Here is a 13,767-nt window from a genome sequence, read left to right as displayed (position 1 = left end):
CGCGTGCGTGTGTGTGTGTGTGTGTGTGTGTGTGTGTGTGTAGACGTTACGAGGTGAGGCCCTAGTGGGAGGAAGTTAGGCTGTTGGATGTGAGTTCCAGAAGGGGATATTGGGACTCCAGACCTTTCCTTTCTCTCCTTGCTTTCCTGCCACCATGAGGTGAGCCATCATGTGTCATGTCGCCACAGCCCAGGTAAAGGCCACGCTGACTGTGGACTAACTCTGACCATGGCCTGACTCTGACCGTGGACTGACGTTGACCGTGGACTGACGCTGACTGTGGACTAACTCTGACCATGGCCTGACTCTGACCGTGGACTGACGTTGACCGTGGACTGACTCTGACCGTGGACTGAGGCTGACTGTGGACTGACGCTGACCGTGGACTGAGGCTGACTGTGGACTGAGGCTGACCGTGGACTTTGGCTGACCGTGGACTGAGGCTGACCGTGGACTGACGCTGACCGTGGACTGAGGCTGACCGTGGACTGAGGCTGACCGTGGACTGAGGCTGACCGTGGACTGAGGCTGACCGTGGACTGAGGCTGACCGTGGACTGAGGCTGACCGTGGACTGAGGCTGACCGTGGACTGAGGCTGGCCGTGGACTGACGCTGGCCGTGGACTGACTGACACTGGCCGTGGACTGACTGACACTGGCCGTGGACTGACTGACACTGGCCGTGGACTGACTGACACTGGCCGTGGACTGACTGACACTGGCCGTGGACTGAGGTCTTTGAAACTGTGAGCCAGAATTACCCTTTCCTCCTTGGAAATCAATTGTCTCAAGTATTGCATGCCAGTGACAGGAATATGACTCATACAGTCTCCTTGGTCTAGGCTAGACCAGTTGTTCCTGGTGGGTCAGCCCTGGCTCCTCACACTAGCAAAGCCATCTTGTTACTTTTGTCATGGTTTCCTTTCCAACAGTCTAACTTAAGACATATTTGGAAAACTTTAGATCATATTGACATAGTTAAGAGTTGAAATGGGTGGGGGAGGGTCCCTGGAGCATGAATTGGGTTTTGGAACCTATTTCCGATGCCGGGATGCCTCGCCCAGTCTTGATGCAGTGCGGAGGAGCTTGGTCCTGCCTCAACTTAGTATGTCATGCCTTGTTGACTCCCATGGGAGGCCTTACCCTTCCTGAGGAGAGGAGAAGGGGAGTAGAAAGGAAGAGGGGGGAGGGGAGGAGAGGAGGGAGGGGAAACTGGCTGGTATGTAAAATAGATTAAAAAAATTAATAAAAAGAATTGAAATGGGCCAGGCAGTGGTGACCCATGCTGTTAATTCCAGCACTTGGGAGGCAGAGGTAGGGTAGGTGGATCTCTTAGTTCAAGGCCAGCTGTCTACAGAGCAAGTCCCAGGACAGTCAGATGCACAGAGAAACCCTGTCTTGAAAAACCAAATAGAAAAGGAAGAGACAGAAGATCTGGAGAAGAGTTCTCCTAGAGCTGGAAGTGTCCCAGATACACAGAGAGCAATGCCAGTATTCCAGCCAATCCACATTCATCACTCACAGTGTGGTGCCAGGGCAGCCTCAAACTCAGTCATCCTGTCCCAGCTTTCTGAGGTGACTGCTACACTTGGCCACATGTGGAAAGCCATTGTGAGTCAGTCTGGAAACCATAACGGAAGGTGGTTGAGCACGTGCAGCCATAAACACCTGCCTGCAGGGCAGAAGGGTCAGTGTGGTCAGCACAGAAACCATCCGTTTTGCATGGAAAGGGGTAACTTGTTAAAAATTTATTGTGTGGTAATGGGCCAGGGGTAGGTCAGAGGACACCTTTGGAGGGGTCTGTCCCCACAGCTTCATTTGGTTTCAGGGATCACCGGACTTCCTGGCAAGCTGTTTACCCACTGAGCAATCTTGCCAACCCTGTGTGCCCAGGCTGGTCTCAACTTGAGAATCTAGATCTTTTATTGTTTGAGGATCTCACTCTGTGTTCCTGGCTGTCCTGGGACTTAATTATAAATCAGGCTGGCCTCGAACTCACAGAGATGTGTTTGCTGCTGTCCTGAATGCAGCGATTAAAGGTGTGCGCTATCACAGCTGGACCTTCTTGTCCGGGTGTGTGCCATCACACCCTTCTAGGACGGTTTGGTGACAGGCTACGGACGGACAAGTGTTTCACAGAAAATGGCCATTGCACACGGAAAGCAGTCCCCCTCATACGCAGAAATGCAAACACAGCTGACAGAGCCGAGTCTGAAGGATTGGGCTGAGTATCGAGACACAGTTGACAGAGCCGAGTCTGAAGGACTGGGCTGAGTATCGAGAAGGATGCACACGAGTTCCTGGGCAAATAGAAGTTATCAGAGGCCCAAAGGGGCTGGCAATACCTCTGAGAAATACCAACACTCCTTCCCTTTGCCTGCTTCCATTCTTAAGTTTTCTCTATGTAAAGAGCAAGCACACACGCACAGAACATTACAAAACAATGCTAGGCATGGTGACACACACCTTTAGTCCCACAGCTTGGGGGGGTGGGTGGATCAGGGCTTCACGATCAGCCCCAGTCCTGTAAAACCCCGTCTCAAAAAACCAAAACCAAAAACCATACACACAAAACGCTAGGCACGAGGCAGAGGCAAGAGATCTTTTGAGGCCAAGGTCAACCTGGTCTACCACGTAGCAAATTCTAGGTCAGCCAGGACCAAACAGAGAGACCCAGACTGGAGAGATGGCTCAGTGGAGTGGTTTCAGTTCTCAGCACCCACACGGGGGCTTCCAGCTGCCTGGAATGCTAGTTCTGGGGTTCCCACACCCTCTTCTAGCCCCTCAGTCTCTTGCACCCATATGATACACAGGTACTCATGTGAGCTCACACATGCACACATAAATCTTTAAAACAAAAAAAAGAATTTTCAAACAGTTCAGATGTCCAGAAGACTAGTTCATTATATATGTTAAGATACAAGCCTTAAGTAGCAGTCAATAAAAAAGAAAAAAATATAAAATTACTTCCAATATAACTGAAAATATAAAAAGTGAAGATACTGATATAGGTACCTACTATCGAGGTTTTTTTTTTTTTTTTTTTTTTTTTTACATTGCATGTGTATGGTCAGAAGAAACAGGAGGGTCCCGGGATCAAATGCAGTAACAGAGCTCAGCAGCAAACACCTCAAACCCCTGAGCCATCTCGCCAGCCTTGTATAACTGAAAAGGACTGGGAAGGCCGCTGCACAACAAGGTGGTATGTGTGCAAGGCTCCGGGTTCCGTCCTCAGCACTCAGCACGGGGGAGTACTACTGTCTCAACTCGTATATGCACTGGAAATCGGTTTTTAAAACCCTACAACCAACCTCCCCACCCCCACCCCAAATGACTATGGATCCTTGCTCGGACAGTTTTCAGTTTGGCAGAGAGAAAAGTTTAACTTCCCATAGCATCTTTTGCTACTTTTGAGTCTCTTGATTGTACATTTATCATTTAAATATTAAATCTACTCCCACAAGGATACAATTACACATGGTCTCACAAACACACACGATTTCCCCCTATCTGAGTATTTACAACTTGTCTAGAACATCAAACACAAGAATTAACAGCACATTGGGCTTGTCAGCTGACGATGAGATGACGCCTCAATTCTGAAAGGTCCAGGTTGTCTCAACAGTCTTCTGATGCCAGTAAAATCCAGGAGCAACTGTGTCTAAGAACCAGTCTCCCTGCTTTCTCCCCGCATCTCGGTTGATTTCTTTGTGTTTTTCCCCCATTGGTAATTCTTAGACTTCATCTTTACAAAACCACCGTCCTATACAGTGATACAGTGAAGCAACCTTGAGTTTCCACAAATTCCAGGGGGTGAGGGTGGAGGGTAGTGAGCGATAGCTAATGATCACAAGGCGGAAGTCGGAAGGGGCCTCTGCCAGCTAGCTTCGAGTGTCCACCTCTCTCTGGTCCTGCTTCATTCCACTGCGCTCATCGCTGCACTCTGAGTGAATTTCCCACCTCATGACATTTGCCCAGACTTCTGCCTTTACCCTTGACCCTAAGAGTCACCTGGCCACCAATCTTTTATTTTTTAAAGACAGAGTCTCCTGTGGCCCAGGTTGGCCTCCAACTCGCCAAGTAGCCAAGGATGACCTTGAACCCTAAATCCTCTAGCCTCTTCCCTCCCGAGGGCTGGGATTAGAGGCGAACACCGCCACTCAGTCGGCGGTGGGGCCGCGGGCGTCGGTGGCGGTGAGCGCCATCGTAAAGGCGCGGGCGTCCGAGTCCATCTGCGGGGGGTTGGCGTCGAAGGCCGCCTCCCTGGCTCTGCAGCCCTCCACGAACAGCCGGCGACGCTCCTCGATGTCGCGGAGCAGCCGGGTGGGGATCAGGGGGTTGGTGTGCAGGTAGTGTTGGAACATCCGCTGTTCGTGCAGCTCTAGAAGGCGCAGCGGCGCGTGGACGTGCGGCATGGCCATCAGGCCCGCCACGCCGGGGAGTCGCCTGGGAAGCGGGCCCGCGGCCCACGGCATAGACCCGGCGGCTCCGGCCAGCGGATCTTCCGGGGCCCCGGGGACCCGACTGCCTCCGCCCACGACCCCCTGCAGAACGTTGCCGATGCCAGTCATGGGGCTCAGGTCGGGGACCATGCTCTCTCCGGGCAGCTCGGACATCGCCGACCGTGGACTCCGTTAGGGTCACCAGAGAGCGCTGAGCTCAGGAGCGCTCGACATCCGCTCCAGCGGCAGTGAAGCCATGCGCATGCGCGGCCCTCCGCGCGCTGGAAAACGGTGTGCATGCGCAAGCACCGTGCTTGGACCTCTATCGTCCTCTAGCGGTGCCGTCTGCTATTGCCGCCGCGTCCGCCTCCAGCTCTCAACCAAAGGGTTCCATCACATACTTTTTTGGTTTTTCGAGACTGGGTTTCTCTGTAGCTTTGGGGCCTGTCCTGGAACTAGTTCTTGTAAACCAGGCTGGCCTCGAACTCACAGAGATCCGCCTGCCTCTGCCTCCTGAGTGCTGGGATTAAAGGCATGCGCCACCACTGCCCGGCTCCATCACATACTTTAAATTTTACTAATTTTGTTTTGTTTGAGACAGCGTCTCACTAGGTAGCCGTGGCTGGCCGGGAAATCATATAGATGATCAGAGATCTGCCTGCTTCTGCCTCCAGAAAGCCGGAATTAAAGACCTTCGCCACCAGGCCTGGCTAATTTCTCTTGCTTTAAAAGATGTGTATGGGTGTTTTGCTACATATCTGTATATGTACACCATTCGTTTGCCTGGGTTCCACGGAGGTCAGAAGAGGGCATCTGATCCCCCGGAAATGGAGTTACAAGATGGTGCTGGGAGTTGAACCTGGATCTTCTGCAAGAAAAAGTGCTCTTGCCGGGCGGTGGTGGCGCACGCCTTTAATCCCAGCACTCGGGAGGCAGAGGCAGGCGGATCTCTGTGAGTTCGAGACCAGCCTGGTCTACAAGAGCTAGTTCCAGGACAGGCTCCAAAGCTACAGAGAAACCCTGTCTCGAAAAAACCAGAAAAAAAAAAAAAGAAAAAAAGAAAAAGTGCTCTTAATCTACAGCTTATTTTTGTATGTGTAAGCTGGAACTGGGTGCCTATGGAAGCCAAGGTCAACTTTTTAGAGCTGGTTCTCTCTTTCCACGCTTACATGGAATCAGAGCATTGATCTCAGGTTCCTGGTCTTGCTTGACAAGCCCTTTACCTACTGCACCATTCTCTGGCTCCTGTGCCCACTTGTCTCAGTTGTGTGTGCACACACGTGCAATCCATGGCTTGTGTGTGGAGATCAACCTAGTTTTCAGGAGGCAGTTCTGTCTTATGTGGAACTGAACTCAGGTTGCTAGGCTTGGTAGCAGGCATTTCCACCCAGGGATCCATCTTGCTGGTCTATTGGTATAGTTTTTATTTTTTTAAAGTTTATTTATTATGTATACAGTGTTCTGCCTGCATTGCCTGCACTCCAGAAGGGGGCATCAGATCTCATTACAGATGGTTGTGAGCTACCATGTGGTTGCTGGGAATTGAACTCAGGACCTCTGGAAGGGCAGCCAGTGCTCTTAACCGCTGAACTACCTCTCCAGCCCCCTTGTGTAGCTTTCTTGATTCTCAGGAAAGGCCTTCATTTTCTTCTCCCCTCACGGTTTTTGCGGCTGTCCCCTTGGTACTTCCGTGTGGCCTCTTTTCAGCGGTCGGCGGCACTTCATTGACTTGCATGTGATACGCTGTTGTCTGGAAGCTCTCCTTTGGTTGCAACTGCCGAGAGAGCTGTCTCTGGAGTCCCAGTGTTTGGGAGGTGGAGGCAGGAAGAGTCCTTCTTAGCTGCATGGCAGGTTCGAGGCCAGCCCGGGCTATATGAAAACCTGCCTGAAGTACGTGAGAGCCATTTGCATCCAGTCACCCTCGAATGGCCCAGTTTCTGTCTGGAATGCAGCTTTTTCATGTCATTCAGTTCTACTATGTACTTACCTTCTTGTCCTTTGATGAATCCAGAGTCCATGTCACCAACCTGTCAACACTGTGGCAGCTGGGCCTTGGCTCAAGCTTGTAATTGCAGCTACTTAGGTCCCTGAAGTGGGAAGATGAGATTCAAGGTCAGCTTGGGCTACAGGGTTGAGTTCAAGGCTAGCCTGGGCAACTTAGTAAAGCCCTGTCTCAAAGTAAATAAAAGGAGGGGGGGCAGGAGATGCCTCGGTAGGTAAAGGTGACATCTTGAGTGATGAACCTGGGACTTACATGGTGGAAGAAAAGCCAACTCCTGCAAGTTGTCCGCTGACCCTACGGTACCTGTGGCACACCTGTGGCACACCTGTGGCACACCTGTGGCACACCTGTGGCATGTGCACACACACTGACTGGGAGCAGAGATAGTGGTGATGCTCTGGACTCAGCAGCACTCGAGAGGCTGAGGAAGGAGGAACTCTACGAGTTCCGGGCCAGCCATGGCTACACAGTGAGTCTATCCCTCCCTCCCTACCTCTCTCTCTCTTTCACACACACACACACACACACACACACACACACACGTTTCCTAGTAAACTTGAAAGACATGAAGGTGATGCAGTATTAGTTATTCTTGACATGATTTCACAATTCATCGTGGATATTGGACATAACCCAGGATCACTCTCAGAGATTGTTTTGATTTCTTTTTCCCCCGAGAAGGGTTTCTCTGCATAGCCCTGGCTGTCCTGGAACTCCCTTTGGAGACCAGGCTGGCCTCAAACTCATGAACTCACAGAGACCTGTCTGCCTCTGCCTCCTGAGTACTGGGAATAAAGGCGTGTGCCCCACCACTGCCCAGCAGATTCTGGGTTTTGTGACAGAGTCTTGCTACTATAATACAAGTTGGCCTCCAATTTATCATCTTCCAGCCTCTGTCTCCCCTGTGTTGGGATTACAGGTGTGTACCAAGTACAACATGCTCATAACCTGAAGAAGAGGCCTTTGACAAAGTCAACCACGTTTTCGTTGTTTTTTTCTCGAGACAGGGTTTCTCTGTGTAGCTTTGGAGCATGTCTTGGCTGGCACTAGCTCTGTAGACCAGGCTGGCCTCGAACTCTGAGATCCGCCTGCCTCTGCCTCCCGAGTGCTGGGATTAAAGGCAGCACCGCCACACCCGGCTCACCACCTTCTTTTTAAACACAGATGCTAGTTTTCATGCATACGTGTGTGCTGATGTTTCTATGTGCATGTGTATGCATACATGCATGGGGTGACCTTGGAGACCAGAAATGGGGACAGGATCCCCTGGAGCCAGAGTCACAGGTGGTTGTGGGCTGCCCCACCTGAGTGCGAACGCAAACTGATCCTCATGACTGAGCAGTGAATGTTCCTACCAGCTGAGCTGGCAGCCCCAACAGTCATTCTTTTCTTTTCTTAAGTTTATGCTTCTGAGTTGCAGGCCTAGATTTCTACATGGTGGGACAGTCAGGCTCTCAAGCCACAATTAACACCTGAAGTGGTCATGTGACCTTCCAGACAGGCTGTCGCTCGCTACCCTAACAAAAGGTCACGATGTTGCTCTGCTCCTTCTCTGTAATTTGGAGGATGCCTGAATAGAGATGCTAATTCAGCCTACGTGACTGAGCTAGCACACAGAGCAGAAAAACAGGAGAGGAAGCATAGGTAGATGTGGACGTGACTAAAAGCCATTCACCTGGTTTCCTAGGAAACAGAGTGCTAATGAAATTTCCCCCCTCAGTTCATGTTTTGATATATAAGGCTGATTGGAGAATAAAGCAGGGGAATTCTTCAGGATGTGAACTCAGGATTTCATGAGGGACCACTGAGAATCTCTCTCCCGATAAAGCCATGTGAGTTGTGTCTTGATTCCCGCGCCTCCACGCAGCTCCAGAGAGAGATAGTTTATGTTGGGGTCTGGTCCAGAGAAATAATTTATGTTCCGGGCTAGCACTGGACCCTGACTATGAGTGTTTTACCTGCATGTATGTGTGTGCGCTACATGTGTGCCTGATGCCTGCGCAGGACAGAACGGCATCAGATCCCCTGGAACTGGAGTCACAGACATTTGTGAGTGTGGACTGCCATGCAGGTGCTGGGAACTGAACCTGGGTCCTCTGCAAGAGCAGCTATGCACAGTTAATTAATTAATTGTTTAGTTTTTGGAGACAGGGTTTCTCTGTAGCTTTGGAGCCTGTCCTAGAACTCGCTCTGTAGACCAGGCTGGTCTCGAACTCACAGAGATCCACCTGCTCTGCCTCCCGAGTGCTGGGATTAAAGGTGTGTGCCACTGTAGAGCCATATTATACAGGCCCATATTTCTACAGTGTATGGTGGTCAGACTCAGGCCACAGTTCACACCTGCCACACAGAAGGTGGTCACCGAGACAAACTAATGCCATCCTAAACAAAGGGTCAGGATCTGCTAATGTCGCTCTGCTCCTTCATAATTTGGAGGTCGCCTGGGAAAGAGGTGTTAATTTAGGCTACCTGACAGAGCAGGCATAGGTAGGAAGACAACAAAATGGGCATAGAAAGGTGTGGCCGTGACCACAGTCATTCTCCTGGTTACGTAGGAAACAGAATGCTAATGAACTTCCCCCTCAGTTTACGTTTTGGTATAAAAGCTGTTTGGAGAATGAACGTGAGGAATTTTCAGGATGTAAACTCAGGATTCCATGAGGGATCCCTGAAAACTCCCTCCTGATAAAGTCACGTGAGTTGTGTCTCTATTCCCACACCTCCACGTTGGTTCGAGAAATAATTTATGGTCTGTGCTCGTCCCGGACCATGACATATAATGCCCGGATGTGGGATTGATTCATGCACCAGAACACGGAAGGAGTGACCAAACATACGGAGGAGAACGTGAGGAACCCGCGAGAGAAAATTGCACCACAGGTAGAAAGGTGAATAAAGAGAGCTCAGAAATAGAGGTCAGAATTTAAAGAAATATAGAGAAGCGGGAAAATTAAATCGGGAGTAAAAATTTTGTAAATAATAAGATATATATACATATGTATATGACATACATACACACATATATGACAAGGAAAGAGTATTCAGTTATATATGTGGATACAGAAACGACAGAGATGTTTAGAATCTGTAAGTGTGATAGTCGCGGAGATACAACTTTTATCACTGCTAAACGGGTAGGAAAAGCAAAGGATATATGGCCCAAGTATCGCCTAGGTTTCCACTGAGATTCGCGCAGTCCACGCACATGCGCACTAGCCAGCTGAATCTAACCAACCTGTGGGTGAAAGGCGACCAGGAGATGGAGCAACTTTAGAGAGCAAACTTAACCCCACACAGTCAGCAGCCCAGAGCCGCCCAATAGAACAGAGGAGTGCCCTGTTGTCGTCGTCCTGTAGTGTCCCCCACCACCACCTCCACCCCCCCACCCCCCACCCCGCGCGCTTCAGCTAGGAGCTGACAGGCAGGTTTGAAAAAGGTAGCCTCAGGGAACCGAAGCTTCAGGACAATTAAAAATAAGCAGGTTAGGTATATGCTTTCCTTCTGCATTTCACATTTCTGCTTCTTCATCGAAATCTGTTTGCAGGTGTGGATTGCTATCAGTTCCTTTGATCCTCATCCTTTTCAAGCTGTTCTCAGTACTGTGGCTCTGTGGTGAAGTTTGAAGTCAGAGACTGTGATGCATTCAGAAGTTCCTTAATTGAAGCCGGGTGATGGTGGCGCACGCCTTTAATCCCAGCACTTGGGAGGCAGAGGCAGGCGGATCTCTGTGAGTTCGACACCAGCCTGGTCTATAAGAGCTAGTTCCAGGACAGACTCCAAAACCACAGAGAAACCCTGTCTCGAAAAAACAAAAAACAAACAAACAAAAAAAAGAAGTTCCTTGATTGTACAGGATGGTTTAGGATTAATGAGGCTATCCTGAGTTTTTGTTTTCCATACGAAGTTAAGGATTATTCTTTCGAGGGCTGTGAAGAATTTTGCTGTAATTTTAATGGGCATTTGCATTGAATCTGTAGATTGCTTTTGATAAAAATTGCCATTTGTTGCTATGTTAATTCTACCTTCACAAGAGAATAGGAGATCTTTCTATTTCCTGATGTCTTCAATTTCTTTCTTCAAAGATCTAAAGTTCTTATCATACAGGTTTTCCACTTGTGTGGTTAGAGTCGCTCTAAGATACATTATGGCGTTTATGGCTATGGTAAAGGGATGATGGTTCTCATTTATCACATGCGTACAAGAGGGGCATTTAGGTTGTTTTTGGGTTCTGGCTATGACAAAATAATTCTGCTGTGAACATAGTTGAGCACATGTCCTAATGGTATGGTTGAGCACCTTTTGTGTATAGGCCCAAAAGTGATATTGCTGAGTCTTAAGGTAATTTGTTGCCTAATTTTCTGAGAAATTGCCATACTAGTATATCCAATGTAACTGTGCCAATTTGCACTCCCACCAGCATTGGAGGAGTTTTTCTTTACCCCACATTTGCTTCAGCATAAGTTGTCATCAGGGCTTTTGATCTTGGCCATTCTTACAGGGATAAGACGGAATTTCAGAGTTTTTTTTTTTAAAGATTTATTTATTTATTTATTATGTATGCAGTGGTCTGCCTGCATGTATGCCTGCAGACAGAAGTTGGCACCAGATCTTATTACCGGTGGTTGTGAGCCACATACGTTGCTGGGAATTGAACTCAGGACCTCTGGAAGAGCAGTCAATGCTCTTAACCACTGAGCCATCTCTCCAGCCCCTTTAGAGTTGTTTTGATTTGCATTTCTCTGATGGCTAAGGATGCTGAACATTTTTTAAGTGTCTTTCAGTCATTTTAAGTTCATCTGTTAAGAGTTTCATTTAGGTCTGTACCATATCCCATCCTATAGGCTGATATTATATATTTTTTTATATTTATTTATTTATTTATTTATTTATTTATTTATTATGTATACAATATTCTGTCTGTGTGTATGTTTGCAGGCCAGAAGAGGGCACCAGACCTCATTACAGATGGTTGTGAGCCACCATGTGGTTGCCGGGAATTGAACTCAGGCCCTTTGGAAGAGCAGCCAGTGCTCTTAACCACTGAGCCATCTCTCCAGCCCCTGATATTATATCTCGTTGACTGTGTTCTTTGCTATACAGAAGCTTCTCAGTTGCAGGAGGTCTCATTTATTTATTGTTTCTCTCAATGTCTGTGCCACTGAGGCTGTATTTGAGATGTGCCAATCCATTCCAGTGTACTTCCAACTTTTCTATGAGGTTCAGTGTGGTTGGTTTTATGCTGAGGTCTTTGATTCATTTAAACTTAAGTTTTGTGCATAGAGATGAATATGGATCTGTTTTCATTCTCCCACACGTTGATGTCTAATTAGGCCAGCACCATTAGTTGAATATACTTTCCTTTTTCCATTTTCCTATCAGCTAGGCAGACTTGCAACTAATAAGGAAGATAGTTTACAAACTTTTAATTAGATATACAATGGCTAAAGCCTTAGTTATAATATTCTTATAGGAGACCTTGAGCCACTACGTAAAATTCTTTTTTTTAAATAAATACATTTATTAAGGTAGGAAAGCTACACTTGCTGTAACAATGTATCAAATCTCACATAATAAACACAGCAAAAAAAGCAACTTCTTGATATTCTGATACAGTATCTTCAAAGCCTGTCCTATACACTCCTTACCACATACCCACATAAAGTATCCATGTCACAGGCAGAAAAATGCCTTATCACTGAAACAGATTTCCTGGTTTTCAGCTTTATCTTTTTACAGATACACTTAAAATACTAGGAAAAAAAGTCAACAACAAAAGCTGAACATGGTAGCACATTTCCAGGAGAAGCAGAAGCAGGTAGATCTGTAAAATCAAGGCCAGCCTCTTCTACATAGGTTAGTTTCCGGCCAGCCAGGCCTACAAAGAGAAACCCCCTCATCTTTATTTATTTTTTTTTTCTTTTTGGTTTTTCGAGACAGGGTTTCTCTGTGGTTTTGGAGCCTGTCCTGGAACTAGCTCTTGTAGACCAGGCTGGTCTCGAACTCACAGAGATCCGCCTGCCTCTGCCTCCCGAGTGCTGGGATTAAAGGCGTGCGCCACCACCGCCCCTCATCTTTAAAAGAAGAAAAACAGAAAAATAGCAAAAAAAAGAAAGAAAGAAAAACAGCAAGAACACAATATTCATTCCTAAAATAAATGTCTTTATATATATAATATCTTTTATTAATATTTCATACAATGGCGAATATGTAGAAAGTTCTGAATTCGAATAAGCTCACCAGCTAACTTGCTTGCTTGAGCGTGTTTTCAGTTCCCCTGTGAGTCAAACTGATGTTTTTGGTCCATTAGTCCGGTGCAGGGAGAGTTCTATTTCTTTTTCCTCTTCTTGGGCGGCTCATCATCAGAGCTGCTCTCTGTACTGCAACTGCTGCTGCTGGAGGAGCTGGAGTCCGAGTCTGAGTCTGAGGAGGAGGAAGACGAGGAGGTGTAAGCTGAGGAGGAGGAGCTAGAGCGCTGTCGTCTGAGTCGCTGTCCTCTGAGGAGGATGAGGCAGATGTCTCGCTCTCTGATGAAGACTCACTGGCCGAACTGTCACTGCTCGAGGTACTGGAACTCGTGACACTCTTAGACCTCTTCTTGATCTTTCTCTCTACATTAGTCTCTCCAATGCTTTGCTGCAAGAATCTATTTTCTTTCTCTGTTAAAGCTTTCTTCAGCTGGGCTGTTCTGGAAGGCCTGTGCAGGTACTTTCTTTTTCCTGAGCATTCATACATGTTGCTTATTGGCTTCAGCTTGTCTCCGAGCTATGAGCCAATGCATGGGAGTTGCCATCTTGGATTGTAAAATTCTTAAAGGGAGCAATGAGTCAATTTCCAACAGAGAGCTTACAAAAGCTGCCAGACAGGTACTCGAGCAGGTGGAGTATATTAATCATGATTCAGCTATGGCAAATGTGTATATTAAGTACAAAACTTATTCTACAGCAGTTTTATGAAAAAACACTCTGCTTTTTATGACTGCACCTTCCCATTTTGCCAGTTAGGATGTTAAACTCTTAATTTGAAGCAGAAGCTCGTCTAGTACAGAGGAGCAAGGATGGACCTAGGAGATGATTTAGCAGAGAACTGACTATGGTCAATGTTCCTTATACTAAGCAACAGATTAACGGATAATTTTAAGGTGGCGATTCTTGGACAGTTGTGTGTGCTCAATTAAAAAGCCAGAGTAATAATCTTTTCCCAGCTGACCGCTGCTGCTATTCACAAAACTATATTTTGCTAATGTTATAGCTAAAGATCCCTTAAAGGATGCCATGCTAAATTTTCAAATGGCTCTGCCAATGGAAGAACTACATATATGGTTAA

General features: G+C 47.5%; 1 protein-coding gene and 1 pseudogene across 1 annotated transcript; both read right to left on the bottom strand.

Moving 5' to 3' along the window:
• Positions 1–2,886: 2,886 nt before the first annotated feature.
• Positions 2,887–4,690, bottom strand: Eid2b (EP300 interacting inhibitor of differentiation 2B). The gene has a single exon (XM_041653917.1). The coding sequence runs from the start codon at positions 4,614–4,616 to the stop codon at positions 4,161–4,163; it is 456 nt and encodes a 151-aa protein (XP_041509851.1). The 5' UTR covers positions 4,617–4,690; the 3' UTR covers positions 2,887–4,160.
• An 8,079-nt stretch (positions 4,691–12,769) lies between these two features.
• Positions 12,770–13,234, bottom strand: LOC121450006 (annotated as a pseudogene).
• Between the last annotated feature and the right edge of the window lie 533 nt (positions 13,235–13,767).

This window comes from Microtus oregoni, unplaced genomic scaffold (genome assembly GCF_018167655.1).
Source record: "Microtus oregoni isolate MIOR12 unplaced genomic scaffold, Mior012 000006F_ref0000085, whole genome shotgun sequence".
Lineage (NCBI taxonomy): Eukaryota > Metazoa > Chordata > Mammalia > Rodentia > Cricetidae > Microtus > Microtus oregoni.
The sequence above is the reverse complement of the archived record's forward strand: the minus strand, read 5'-3'. Positions and strand labels throughout refer to the sequence as shown.